Below are 13,450 nucleotides of genomic sequence, written 5' to 3'. Positions count from 1 at the left end.
ATTGTGGCGTCTGGCAGCAGCTACAAAGTTAGCTTTTTCCAAGTAAAGACGTTTCTCAATATAAATACGAGACATTATTTATTTGAACTGAAGAAGTGAGTTATCTCTTTTGCTTTTGACCAGTGAGAATTACAATTAAGTTTATTAGATACTTATGTTAGCTAAAATATTGTTGTACAAAGTTGTTATTACGTTCAACTTCTGAGAGAAAATGACTAATATTTAAACTAAAATGAATCCTATATTATCACCAAGAGTAAAAAGAAGGCTTTAAGCTTTACGTTGAGCATAAATAGTGATTTATATCAATACCAACTGACAGGGAACAGCGTGAGATATTGTTATAAGATTATTTTCCATGTCGCCCAGCTCTACTTGTACCAAAGTTGACCTCGTTATTTGAAGACTTCTCCGTGGCTATCTGGCAATCCACCACTTTTACTTTCTATATATGACAGAGTAACACCTTGTACAAATGCTATGTGCATGCTCATTACTCTACACGTTGACTGCTTAGGTCAACTTGCCCCTCTTCTCTGGTGTAACAGCTCAATGTAACATATTGTTAGAATCCATTAAAAAAAGAGAATAAATAAATAAAGTACAAAATGCTTTTGTGACCAGGCTGTTTGTTTTGTTTTTCCCCCATGCAGTTACTGTGGTAGCTAATCTAGACAGCCTAACACACCAGCAGAGACACAAAACAGCTACATCTGCTGACTTTGTCAAAGCCAAAGTGTCTCAGCGGGCAGTGCAACAGATCTAACTGTTGACCATGGAAGTAAAACTACAGGAGGAAATCAAAGTGCTTCCCCTTTTTTCTTTTCCCATTTTCCTGAGGAGGATCTTTGCACATGCAGCAGCAGCGTCCATCTGGCATGCATTTACAGAGTACACAAGCGCAATAATAACCCGCTGAATGCTCCCTGTGGACACCGAGCAGGAAAGCAAATGCTTGACTTTACATCCAAAATAGAACAAACCAGAGGCAACCTCAACAAAAACAGTCTTCTGGCACATGTAAGAGATGATGGAAAAAAAGGAACAATGGCACACAAAGGGCACACATGTGGATAATGCGAGCCAACAGCAGCCTGTAATTAGGCGAGTTAAAAAAAGCTGTACAATCAAGCGAAAGGGAATCCCACCTGTCTGTTGCCATGAACTCTCCTTTTACTCACTGTGAATGTAAATAAAAGTCCAGCTGATAGCGAACCAGTGTTCACTGGGTTGTACTAGAAACCTTGTGACACCAGCTACCAAGTAGTTACTGTCATATTCCCATATATCATTGTGATGTGGTTTATTGTATTACTCTCGTTTTCTTCTGCTTGTTTTCTTTTTTCTTTCTCAACAGGTGATCCAGGTGATCGATATATGTATTTATTTTTTTATTTATTTATTTTTTTTCTTCTGCTTATTCTGTTGGTTTTTGTTTTTTGCCCTTCTCCCCCGTCCCTCTTCTCAACTGTCTTTCTTTCCCTCTTTCTTTCTCCCTTTTCTTTCCCCCAGTCAAATCTGTCCCGTATTCAGCAAGTGAAAATAAAATAAAAAATAAAAAATAAATAAATAAAAAAAAAAGCTACCAAATGATTAACCAATCCGCACACTTCAGAGGGCAAACAGAAGCTGCAGTTTTTGCAATTTGCTGCTTAATTGCATTTTAAAGCACTGAAGCTGTAAAAAACGTTTTAAGTTGACCAGACATATCTAATACAGGCGATGGTCCCAAAATATTTTAAGTTAACAGTTAACATTATGGAGTACCTTTGTCAGCCATCAACCATGATATGGCTTCAGACCTTGATCACATGATGGGGATTTGGTAACGCGCCACATTTTATAAACTGTTGTAACTGAAGTGATTTCTTAAGATTGTTTGACAATAAGAGACACTGGTGTGTAACTGAAGACATGTAAGCTGAGCTTCCACAGCACTGGCATGAAATGCACATCAACTGACTGACGGTGGGGGCTCAGATTTCTGTTTACTTCAACTCCAGAGGAGGGCACAAATGCCCAAATGATACCAGACTAATATGGGATCGATGCTACAGCACATACACTGCTGAAGTCACCAGTAACTCCAACATGAAGGATTAAACTACAACTTCACCTACAGTGTGTAGTTACTTCCAACTCAGTACGTCTGCGTTGCTGCTGGCCTCAGCCGACTCCGAACACCCCTAAAGTAACGTTGGCTCTTTAGTTACCGAGCTATAAAAAACACATGCAGCATTTAAAGACACGTATCGGTTAGAAAATGAGTTCTGTTGACGTCGACGGGACTATACATTAACAGTTAACGACTATGTTACATTAACATCGATTAAGTAATCCAACAGCCATTACTGGGTCCTTGTGCGAAGTTAGCCGATAGACCAGCACTGGTATCTCGATCAGAGTTAATTCACGATATTTAGACACCAACTTCTAAAGTTGGGGAACAACTCAGCTAAGGTTAGTTCCTCCTTTTCTCTGATTAGCACATAAGCTAATTAGCTACCAACGGTTAACGTGTACTGAGCGGCCAACTTAAATAGCTCTCTAACTTGGGTTTAACTTTGTCGCTGCTGCAGCAGCAGGGTTAAGATTAGCTCTACGCTCAAACTCACGATAAGAATTCCCGGTTAAAACGTACCTTTGGTTGAATGTCCGTTGCGAGTAATTCCGTGTGATCCGAGTTGTTGCTGTTTTTCGTTAAGCAGCCAGCTACTAAATCACTAGCTGTCCAGCTACTGTTAGCTAGCCGTATGAGCTAACATACGTTAGCCTGTGAGCGAATAGTGATTTGTTTTGAAGAAGGGGTCAGTCTGCGACAGCACAGACCGCCGTTAGCTAGCTCAACTTAGCTAACGATAGTCAAATGTGGCTAAGAAGACTACAAAATAAACTGTTCCCCCGCGTGAATGACTACGTGGTGTTAATAACAATCCGAGTTATTTCAAATGCAAAGTGTATGATACGTACTCGCACATAAAGTAATTCAAACGCGGGGCTAAGTTTAGCACGCAAAGCAGGAAAAACTCAGTCATATTTTTCGAATCAAAATGGCGACATGGTTGCGGGCGCGCGCGTCGGGGACGTGCCTCGACTTGAGACAGTGCACCGAGCTCTCCAAAACATCTTAAAGCGCTGAGTGATGCAACACTGCTATCACACATCAAACTATCCTCGTTTTCACATGAGATACATATTATTTCAATTGCATTTTAGCTAATAAACATTTACAAGCAAGATCATTCTGTAATTTTAAAACAATCGGTGGAAAATGCACAATAAAGACTTGACACCAGTCGGGTTTTCTGCTTTGTAGTGTATCATGGCTGCAGTTCGGAGTCTCACTTCGTTTATTTACGTTTTGCTTCCAGTGCACCTGAGACATGCACAATGGCACTATTAGATTTACCTCCCAAGAAATCAACATTATCGAAGCAGCCTGAGACTATCTTGTTAGAGAATGGAACAAAAAGTGGCCAACATTCAAAGAAGAGTGCTTTTCTTTTATTTTAATGATATGGACTAATTATGTCTGAAATAAAATAAGATCAATGATCTTCCTGGACAAGAAAACTGCTTAAAAGAGCAACAGTCTGTGCTGAAGATTAAAGGTACTCATACCTGATACTGACTTGCAAGGTTTTCAGAATTGTACAATCTGTACTCTCTACTACTACTTTCATTTTACACAGCATGTGTCTGGCCCCACACATGCCAAAGGACACACACCTCGTTTGTTCTTTAGGCTTAACCATTGACTTTATTAGTTCTGAGTGTCCTTACCTGAGCTGGTCAAACTGCACTTCTTAGAGTGTCCAGTGATATACTGATGAATTATGATGCTGAGTGCACTGCTCTACTGTTGTTGCACCTGACCTCTGCCTTCGATACAGTCGACCATCATATTCTGTTAGATAGACTAAAACACTGGGTGGGTATATCAGGAACGGCCTTGGAGTGGTTTAAATCTATGTGATCCTTCTCTGTGACTACCTCCAAGCTCAGGTCCTCTCTCACCTCTCTTGGTGTGCCACAGGTTCTGTCCTGGGACCTGTACTGTTTTTGTTATATTTACTCCCTCTTCAGGAACTTCTCAGCACTTTTAAGGACATTTCGTATCAGATGCAGATGATATTCAGCTATATATCTGCTTTAAGCCACAGGATGTTTCTAAACTTCTAATCTTGCAGAGATGCTTAGATTCTATCAGAGGTTGGAATGCTGATGATTATCTTCAACTTAATGCTGAGAAAACTGAAGTCCTTGTCTTTGCTCCTGATAAATTTGTACCTTTGGTATTAAAACATTTAGGCCCCCTCGCGTTTGTTAAATCTTCTATTAGGAATCTTGGTGTTACATCTGACTCAGCTCTGTCCTTGGATATTCATGTTAATGTGTGCAGGGTGTTCAAAATGCTGCTGCAAGCCTGTTGACCAAGGCTTCCAGGTTCTCCCCCATTAAATTCAGGATCCATTTTAAGATTATAATCCTGACCCTCAAGACTGCACGGACTGGCTCCAATTTACATCAGTGATCTTCCTCATCCTGATATTCCCAGCAGGTCCCTGAGGTCTTGCTGGTTGTCCAGCACACTAGATTAAAAACAAAAGGTGACAGAGCTTTTGTTTCTGTGGCTCCCAGACTCTGGAACTCTCTTCCACTCAGATCTGTGTCAGTTCTTTTAAAAAACAGTTAAAACCCATCTTTTTAAACTTGCCTTTGGCTGATGTTGTTTTATGTTCTAGCTTCTGTGAAACACTTTGTGATTTTATCTTGAAAGGTGCTATATAAATACAATTTTACTTTACTTACTAGCAAAATAAAACCCATGTGGGCAGACTCAGGACTTTTGCCTGAGTGTGCAGCAGTTTACAATGAAAGTCAAAATGCAACCTTCTTTCTGTGTTTGATGACATTCATTTTAGACAAATATTCTCCTCGAAGTATGTATTAGAAACTCTATAAAACAATGTGAATTAGTTCAGCTGGGAAACAAGCTTAATTATGAGTAAATATGCATGGACAGCACATGTTGGATGATCTAACAAGTGTTTAAACTATGGCAGCAGATATTTTTTATTAAGGATAAAATTAACTTTTTTTCTGCTAAAACAATGTAAACAGTGGATAAATAACAACCTGAACTTTACGAGCAACATGTTTATGAAATATGATAGAAAGTCCAAGCGTTCAGATTTTCCAGTCACTCTCAGGACTGACCGGATGTGACCTGTGGCAGGTAGTAACATAAACATAAAGGAGGAACTGCGTTTCTGTCTGATTAAATATCACAACGACGTCCTGTCTTTACTTTAAGTATTGTTACTCAGCCATTTAGGCCGACTGTACAAGAGCATAATAAAGGCGCGGTTGTTTTTCTTTGTTGGTTTTAACGTGAACTAACTACAGTTTATTTTTAGCTCTTAATTTTTTAACCCTGTTTGCGTCGTCCTTCTTTCGCTTCCTTCTTTCCTATCCTCATTCCTTCCCTTTCACTTCACCTCCTCTCCTCGTCAGTTTCTCGTATCCCACAATGCATTGCGATCACTCGTTGGATCATGGACCAAAGCGGTAAGCAAAATGCAAAGTAGGGCCGAGACGTTAGCAAAACTTGTTATTCATGCTATATATATATATTTTTACCTGCGTAGCCGTTTTCATACCAGGTCTAAGAGCTAACGTGACTACAAAGCCCCCTCGTGGAAAGTGGTTTTGCTAAGCTAACCCGTAATCTCCCAGGGTAACGTTAAAGGTTGAATGGTGCGGGCTAGCCAAAAAAGGCTTGAGTACTTCTCGCCAAAAGTTAACGTTATGTCCTAAGTTGTTCTGGAGGGTTACACGAAATGTTCCACCAGAGTTTATGCAATTATTAAACCCAACTGCAAACGATATATTCTCACATGTTAGTGGGTTTACGGCTAGCTGCGATTTAGTTGGGGCGCGAATGCGGCTTGATTGTTAGCATATGCTAACCACTTAGCTGTATAAAGAAACTATATCTTATAACGAGTCTCTTGACTGTTAACCCACATACACGAGTCCTTTTTTGCTTTTTTGCTGTTAGTATTAAAGGCGAAACGCTAACGTTGTTCATCTAATTTCCAATTGTTTATATTACTGCAGTGTCACTAAAGTTATAAACCATTACCAACTATAAATATCTGCGGCTCTGAGCTCCTCCTCGCTTGTTGTGGCTTTGCTAAGGGACAGGTAGGAGTTTCTGTGTCGTAGGCGACATTGTGAGAGTGGGTGCAGGTGGAAGGTATCAAGCCTGGAAAGGTAGAGGTATTCACTGGACAGAAGAGGAATGACAGTCAGTAGAATCAAGACAGAATAGTTGTGTGTGAATGAGAATGAAGCGTGTGGAAAGGTGAAGATGCAGTGAGTATAAGTAATGAAGGTGGATGAGTTGTATATTTGGGGTCAGCCATCCAAAGAAACGGGCAATACACAAGAATGGCAAACAGAGTCCATGCAGGGTAGAGATGAGTGTCAAAGATGATTTGTTACTGAATAATAATGGCGCGAGTGAAAGGAAGAGTTACAAGATGGTAGTCCACTAAAGATGTTAACATTTTCATTGGGAGTGACCAACACGTACAGCATTAGATGTCTCATATTGAGCAGTTTGGAGACAAAGGCAAGGCTGGGACAGAAGATGGAGCTGCCAGGCAGAGGTTGGTGTGATAAAAGAAGATTGGATGAGACAGAGGCAGATGATCTACCGTGGCAACCCAAAAAGAAGCCGGCAGAAAAAGAAGCATCCCGTTTAACCTATGAGTCACTGAGTTTCACCATAAAGTCTAATTCCAGAATGAAATTATTTGTAATCTACGTAACCAATGTGAACGGGCAAGGGACTCTGTTACAAGCACTGTCACAATCCAGTGACGTCCTAAAGGCTTTAAAAACAACTCTTTGTAGATGGATATGTGTAACTGTTAAATTTTGGTGTGGCTCTTGAGTCCACCACATGAGGTATCCCTCACTAACTCTGTAACTGTCCAATGTACAGCTCACAACATATAGCAGTCTGTTTCAGTTGATATACTCTTTTTCTTCCACAGACAATGATCTTCAAGGAAGCGATGGCTCTGGGAGTTTGGGAGGCCCGGATGTTCGCAGACGAATCCCCATCAAACTTCTGTCCAAGCAGCCAATAAGGAGCAAACCTCAGCAGCGCCCCCAGAGACCTGTCAGCAGAACTTGTAAAAGTGAGCCTGGAGAAGATGGTAAGCACACTATGTGGTACAAAATGCTCATTAGCACTAATGTTTTTATGATGTCACACTGTATAGGCAAAAGTATTGGGCCACACCTCTTAATCAAAACTTTTTCAATCCTATTGCCACTGTATATAAATTTGAATGGCTAGCTGCCTTTACAAACATGGGTCATTCACTGAATTCAAGAGTGGAGCTGTAAAAATATTGTGGCAGTTGAAATAAGTCAATTCATGAAATGTTTCTTACATTTGCAGCCCACATAAAGCTACAAAGCAGTGCCAAGGTGCATGGTTTGTAAAAAATGCCAATGCCGAGTTCCATTAACACCAGCACAAACTCTGCACTGTGGGTTTTGTGGCTGAGCAGCTATAATATGTAGGTAGCCTAGTACTTCTGCCTGTAAAGTATATAAACATAGCATGCTTAATGATATTCAACTCTTTGTTGGTTAGTTTTTAAAGTAGCTAATGCATTGTTGTTGGTGTCTTTCAGCTGGTGTTTGTAAAGGTCAACCTTTCCTCTTTGCAAAATAATGGAGTTCTTTTTCTGCAAAATAAGTTTTGAGATAGGGCTGCTCGATATAACGATATATATCGGATGACGATATAAAAACATCTATCGTTTCATTTTACGCTATCGTTTGTTTCGTGGTGTCGTAAAATAAACTGTTTACGGCAATATTTTTTCATGTTTTGATGTCACTGTAGTTATTATTAATTTATTAAAGTTCTCTCTTTCTCTTAATTTAATATAACCACACTACGGACGGACAAGCGCCTGTTTTTATGCGTTGTCATTAGCAACAACGACGGTAACAGCATCGCATGTCCGCTTGTTTATGTTCTACATAAACCTTTCACAATAAAGCTCAAGATCCTGTTGAGACTTTTCAAAATAAACTGAATCACGTGAAAGAGCAGATTATTTATGGATGAGAATTAAAAAAGAGCCGCCAGGTGTTAAAGAATAAACCTTAGACTCAAACGTTAGAACAGGCTTTTCCCCGCAGCACGCCGTGTAATAAATACTCACAAAGAAAATGCCAGCCATTACAACGTACATCTAAAAATGTATCGTTTCATGCATCGGTTAAAACACTCGACTCCAGCTACACGACGCCCAGCTGGAAACACTTCACGCAAGTCGAGCTGCCCGAGATTCACAGAATTTACAGAAAATGTTACATTTTTGTGATTTATATCGTTATCAGGACGGTAGATGTCTATATCGGGATATGAGATTTTGGTCATATCGCACAGCCCTATTTTGGGATGTATTCCTTTTTCATATGATTGTCACATTTCACTGGGATATATGTACAGGATATGGAGTAGACGTTTCTTTCATCCCCACTCCAGCGGGTTGGGCTGCACACTTGATTTGGCTGCTCACAGTGTGCTTTGTCTCTCCTCCTCGCCCTGAACCAGGAATGTTTCACAAGTTAGGCAAATGTAAAAAACATTACACAACGGAGCCACCATGCAGTATATTAAGTATCTATGTGGAGAAAAAAACGTTCTTTTTTTCTTCTGGTGGTAGGAGTCATTGTAGACTTGATGTGTTACACAGGTATCAGTGACGTACTCGTGGACTGAACAGAGAGGATGTGCCAGTGGTAGCAACAGACTTACAGTTTGACATGTGGGCATCTTTCTTTACCAGTTGTTGTGCAGTGACACTTGCAGTGGTAGTTGATACAAAATACTCCAAAAAAGGATCTCAAGCATTTTTCTATGTTGTTGTACTTTTGTAAAGCTGTCTCTGTCGCTCACAACCGTCATTTATTCTTGGCCTGACCTGTCGTGGCGTATCAATTACAATACCTCACAACAGTATCAGTTTAACAGAAAGTGTAACACTTGTATTATTGATGCTTTTACAGTCATCCAGTCTGGATATCATAATACGTTGGCACACAGTGGCACTGTGACAGCCTACTGCCATATGTCATCATGCTGTTTAAGGATTAACTGCGGCACTTGCACACAGTAAAGAAGATGGATGTCCTTTTTGTTATTTTCCTCATAAATTCAGTTTAGATGTTATTAAATGTAGCCAATATGTGCCAATGTGAAGTTTATGTTGTTGTCATACCGATGCTGATTCTTTTTTTTTCTTCTTTTTTAACAAAGTAATCATGAAGTCGATGATGAGGACAGCATCAAGTAAGCTTTTTAGATTTTATTTGTACCTTTCATTTTAGTTTCCATGTAATTGTCTTATACACACAGAATAGTTTAAGCTCCTTTGGATAGTGACACTATGCTATGTTCTTGCCCTCCTCTTTGGGAAAAGCTGAAGTGTCAGGTTTGTTTTAAATACTGTTTTATTAATGCTACTCTTGTTTTTTTCTTTCTACTACAGATAACTTTGGCTTTAAGCAAGAGGACAGGTTTGACTGTGGAACTAAAGCTGGTGATGTGTTTGCAAGTCAGAGGAGATTTCCACAACCGTTGTTCTGGGACTATAAGGTACGTCTGCTGTGTGAGGGGAAACAATATTAATGATTAAGTAGCATCATTACCAGCATCTGGCACGCCAGTAAGACGTGTAGTATTGGAATTAAAGAAAAAGTATACAATTATCTGGCTTTACATGCGTGTCATATTTGTGTGTCCTCTTATTTCAACAGTTAAACTTGATTGGAGAAAAGGATGACGTTCCGATTCACTTCTGTGACAAATGCGGTCTCCCTATTCAGCTGTATGGACGGATGGTACATGTCTTATTGCTGTTTCTCTGCACAACATCTCAGAGTCATGTTACTGTCTAACTCTTGCCAATTTGACTCCTCAGATTCCCTGCAAACATGTTTTCTGTTATGACTGTGCTCTACTTCATGAGAAGAAAGGAGAGAAGATGTGCCCAGGGTGAGACCATTTAACTTTGGTACATGGCAATGAGGGTAAAATAAGGATGGCTGGATGTCAGAAAAGTCGACTTCTGCAAGTACTTTGAGCAGCAGGGGCATAAAATCACTACAGTATAAAGCCACTAAGATGTCCCTGATTTAGGCTACGGTCACACTAATGCGTTTTTGTTTGAAAACGCATTGTTTTCTCTCCATTTTGGCCTCACGTCCACACTGAAACGGCGTTTTTGCTCAAGGAAAACGCAGCGTTTTCAAAACGCTCTCGAAAACGCACACATTTGAAAACGGTGCTTTTGCGTCGCAGTGTGGACAGCGAAAACAGAGACTTTCAAAAACGATGATGCGTGTTAGTCATGTGATGCAGTCATGTGACCAATTAAACTAAGATAGCAGAGGGCATTATACAGCAGCTGTTTTGTTTGACAGCCCTGTTAAAGATTAATATCAGTCTGTACGTGCTGCAGAGAGCTTTTCTTCAAATTCTTTAATTCTCACTCGCTTTTGCAACTTTGTACTTTTGTGTTACTTGCAGCAACAACTCCTCCTCATTGTGAGTCCATTTAAAAAACTTGGTGCTTTTCGTCCACATTCTGCCGCCACGTTTCAAAGAGCCGGAAAGTAAATAAACGGCAGACAGAAATGAGGCAGGTCGAATCTTCACGCATGCGCAGGACTGGAACGTAAGCGTTTCCAGCCGTTTCAATGTGGACGCACAACTCTGAGAACGACTGAAAACACTAGTGTGGACGCGGAGTGTTTTCAAATCTATCCAGGCTAGTGTGGATGTAGCCTTAGTGACGTGAGGAATGGGACCTCAAGAAAATCTGAAGCCAACATCTGAAGTCTTTTGTCCTGTAAAAGTGAAACGGGAACCCGAATAATCTGTTAAAACCTGCAGTCGTGTAGATTGACACCCACACTGCCAGGTGCACGAAGCACTCTGAATCATTCTCTCTGACAGTTAAAGTCTTTCCACCTACCTCCTCAACCAGATTGAAGACGGTTCTTTGTGTTAGGCCAATATTTTACTTTCTGAGCTCGTAGAAATACTGCCTACTGAGCATTCTTTCTTTTTTTAATCCTGGGAAAACTGATAGCAAGGAAAACTAAAGGCACCACTTACAGCATCCACTTCAGGATTGTAGGGAGGCTGGAGCCCATGCAGGCTGTGATTGGCTGAACAGAGTACACCCAGGACAGGGCTAATAGAGATGGTATCTACTCAGCTCCACTCAACCTGACTGTGTTTTGGTCTTTTTCTATTACAACCGAGTCGCACCTCAGTGTACATAGGGTTGTTGTAGCAATGTGTCCGAAACTCTGTGACTTTGTTTGTATGAGACACAAATACAGCTCAATAATTGCAATGGTATACCTGCTGCTCAGCCTGTGGCTTCTTGTCAGGCTTAAGGGCCATGAAGTCGGTTTTCGCGCAGCCTTCATAATGTTGCCAGGTTTCAAAAATGTCAGTTTTGATTTTTCTGATGGAGTTGCTCCTATAACTCAGCGAGTGACGCCGTAGACTGGACAGTCAGTGGCATGCAATCTGTTGAGGTCACAGAGGTTTTTGCATTGACTCCGCTCACTGCAACCCCGGCTGAGCAGGGACTAAAAAAGCACCTGGTACAACCACCTAATGGAAAACCCTGAAAACCGAGTCGAGGTGAGTAGGTACCAGTGGAAAGGGCCACATTGACCAGTTGGGGCGGTATGGTGGTTGGAGCTGTGGCCTCATGAAAAAAGGTCCTGCGGTTTAAGCCACGAACAGGCTGTGTGGAGTTTGCATATTCTCTGTGAGTGCTGTGAATTCCCCCTGTCCAAAAATAGGTTGATTAGATCAAAAGCGATCTTGTCAAACGAAATAACTGAGCTGTTTGACTTTGTCTGTGTTTCTTCAGCCTGACCCTCTATAACTGCACAGACCCGGTTCAGCGCATTGAACAGTGCCAACGTGGTTCCCTCTACATGTGCAGCATTGTAGCAGGATGCAAGCGCACCTACCTGTCTCAGCGTGACCTCCAGGCCCACGTCAACCACCGCCACATGAGGGCTGCCAAGTCTTCTGCAGGCCGCCAGGAGCCCGTGCACCTGCCCCCTGCTCCTGATGTATCTGAGCGTTTCCGCCTGCCTCCACCTCACTTACCCAAGAACCATGTCCATCTCACCAACCCGCTCCAGCACGGGAGCCACGATCCTTACAGTCAGCCGCCACCTCCCTCCGCTCACGAAGGCCCGCCCCCGACTCCTTCTCTGGGTCCTGAGACATTCCGCATTGCCACGGTAACAACTCGTAAACACAGTAATCTCATCACTGTGCCCATTCAAGACGACTCCTCTTCCTCTCGCGAGCCCCTCTCTGCTGGGCCAGGCCCTGGCCAGCCACCCCACCACCACCCCGGGGACTATCCTGGCCAGCCTCCCGTAGTGTCGCACTCTCACCACATGATGGCACCACCTCAACAGCATTTTGGTCCCCCGCCTCCCCCGCCGCCTCCCATTACCCACCCAATGCAGCATCCTCCCCAGGCCTCTGGGACACCACACATGGTGTACAACCAGGCCCCTCCTCCCCCAATGTCCACAGCGCCCCCACCTATTACTCCTCCACCAACGCACATGATACCCCCTTACATGAATCACCCACCCCCAGGACCTCCACCACAGCATAGCGGCCCTCCTGTTAATGCCCCACCACCTCATCATTATAACCCGAACTCCATGCAGCAGTTCCCTGAAGACCAGGGTACCCTCAGTCCCCCCTTCACCCAGCCAGGAGGGCTCAGTCCTGGGATGTGGCCCGCCCCAAGAGGACCCCCACCTCCACGAATGCAGGGACCTCCTCCCCAGGGCCAAATGCCTGGTCCGCACCATCCGGATCAGGGCCGGTATCGGCCCTATTATCAGTAAACTACCACCGAAATGTCTGTCATTCTGTTTCATACTGCTTGTCTGAGTAATGTGGTAGTAAACCTCAGGGTTCCAGGTTGTAGACGTTGATTTCCATAAAACTGCCCAAAGCAAATGTGTATGTGGTGCACACTCAAGTTAACTGTGCTAAACCTTCCACTGAACATACTTTTGACTTGGAAGAGAGCAGGAGTGTCCTCTTTTTGAAACAACATATGGTAACATGTCTGTATATATGTTAGCTGATGCCACACATGTACATTTAAAGATGTTGAGTCAATAAATTTTTAACAGCACATTTCTATCCTTTCGTTTGACATGATGTGATGTAGTAAAATGTCAGCTGGTTTCTTTAACAGAAGTTACTGAAAACTACATTTATCACTTGGTCTGACTGACGAGGTCTTCAGTATTTCTCATTAAAAATATATTGTGGAAAAATGAA

The 13,450-nt window shown here is 42.1% G+C and overlaps 2 protein-coding genes across 7 annotated transcripts in view; one reads left to right on the top strand and one right to left on the bottom strand.

The window, feature by feature from the left end:
- The window catches only part of LOC146498735 (serine/threonine-protein phosphatase 6 regulatory subunit 2-like), a 22,153-nt gene extending 19,077 nt beyond the window's left edge, over positions 1-3,076 (bottom strand). For 2 of the 4 annotated variants that reach the window (XM_085138959.1, XM_085138962.1), the window contains exon 1: positions 2,642-3,075. The gene's annotated coding sequence lies outside the window, so the exon portion shown is untranslated. Of the gene's footprint in view, positions 1-2,133; positions 2,218-2,641 lie in introns of all 4 variants that reach the window. The other 2 variants (XM_085138960.1, XM_085138961.1) reach the window with 2 other exon arrangements.
- On the top strand, positions 2,234-13,450 carry LOC146498734 (E3 ubiquitin-protein ligase Hakai-like). 3 transcript variants are annotated; one of them, XM_085138978.1, is made up of 7 exons: positions 2,234-2,460; positions 7,068-7,232; positions 9,359-9,391; positions 9,591-9,697; positions 9,859-9,942; positions 10,023-10,096; positions 11,997-13,450. In XM_085138978.1, exons 3-7 carry the CDS (start codon positions 9,364-9,366, stop codon positions 13,003-13,005), a joined length of 1,302 nt encoding a protein of 433 aa, XP_084995104.1. In that variant the 5' UTR covers positions 2,234-2,460; positions 7,068-7,232; positions 9,359-9,363; the 3' UTR covers positions 13,006-13,450. The 3 variants fall into 3 exon arrangements, with proteins under 3 accessions (XP_084995104.1, XP_084995103.1, XP_084995102.1); XM_085138977.1 differs by lacking the exon at positions 2,234-2,460 and adding an exon at positions 5,304-5,571; XM_085138976.1 differs by lacking the exon at positions 2,234-2,460 and adding an exon at positions 5,578-6,677.

This window comes from Neolamprologus multifasciatus, chromosome 17, assembly GCF_963576455.1.
Source record: "Neolamprologus multifasciatus chromosome 17, fNeoMul1.2, whole genome shotgun sequence".
NCBI lineage: Eukaryota > Metazoa > Chordata > Actinopteri > Cichliformes > Cichlidae > Neolamprologus > Neolamprologus multifasciatus.
Note: the sequence above shows the minus strand (reverse complement) of the source record. Positions and strands in the feature narration are given on the sequence as shown.

What these genes read in the sequence shown, in the direction of transcription:
- LOC146498734 (XM_085138976.1), top strand. Translation starts at nt 6,566, where the DNA reads ATGTTAACATTTTCATTGGGAGTGACCAACACGTACAGCATTAGATGT. An exon ending in GATGGAGCTGCCAGGCAGAG is followed by an intron (nt 6,678 to 7,067) that starts GTTGGTGTGATA and finishes TTTCTTCCACAG; the next exon opens with ACAATGATCTTCAAGGAAGC. An exon ending in GGAGAGAAGATGTGCCCAGG is followed by an intron (nt 10,097 to 11,996) that starts GTGAGACCATTT and finishes GTGTTTCTTCAG; the next exon opens with CCTGACCCTCTATAACTGCA.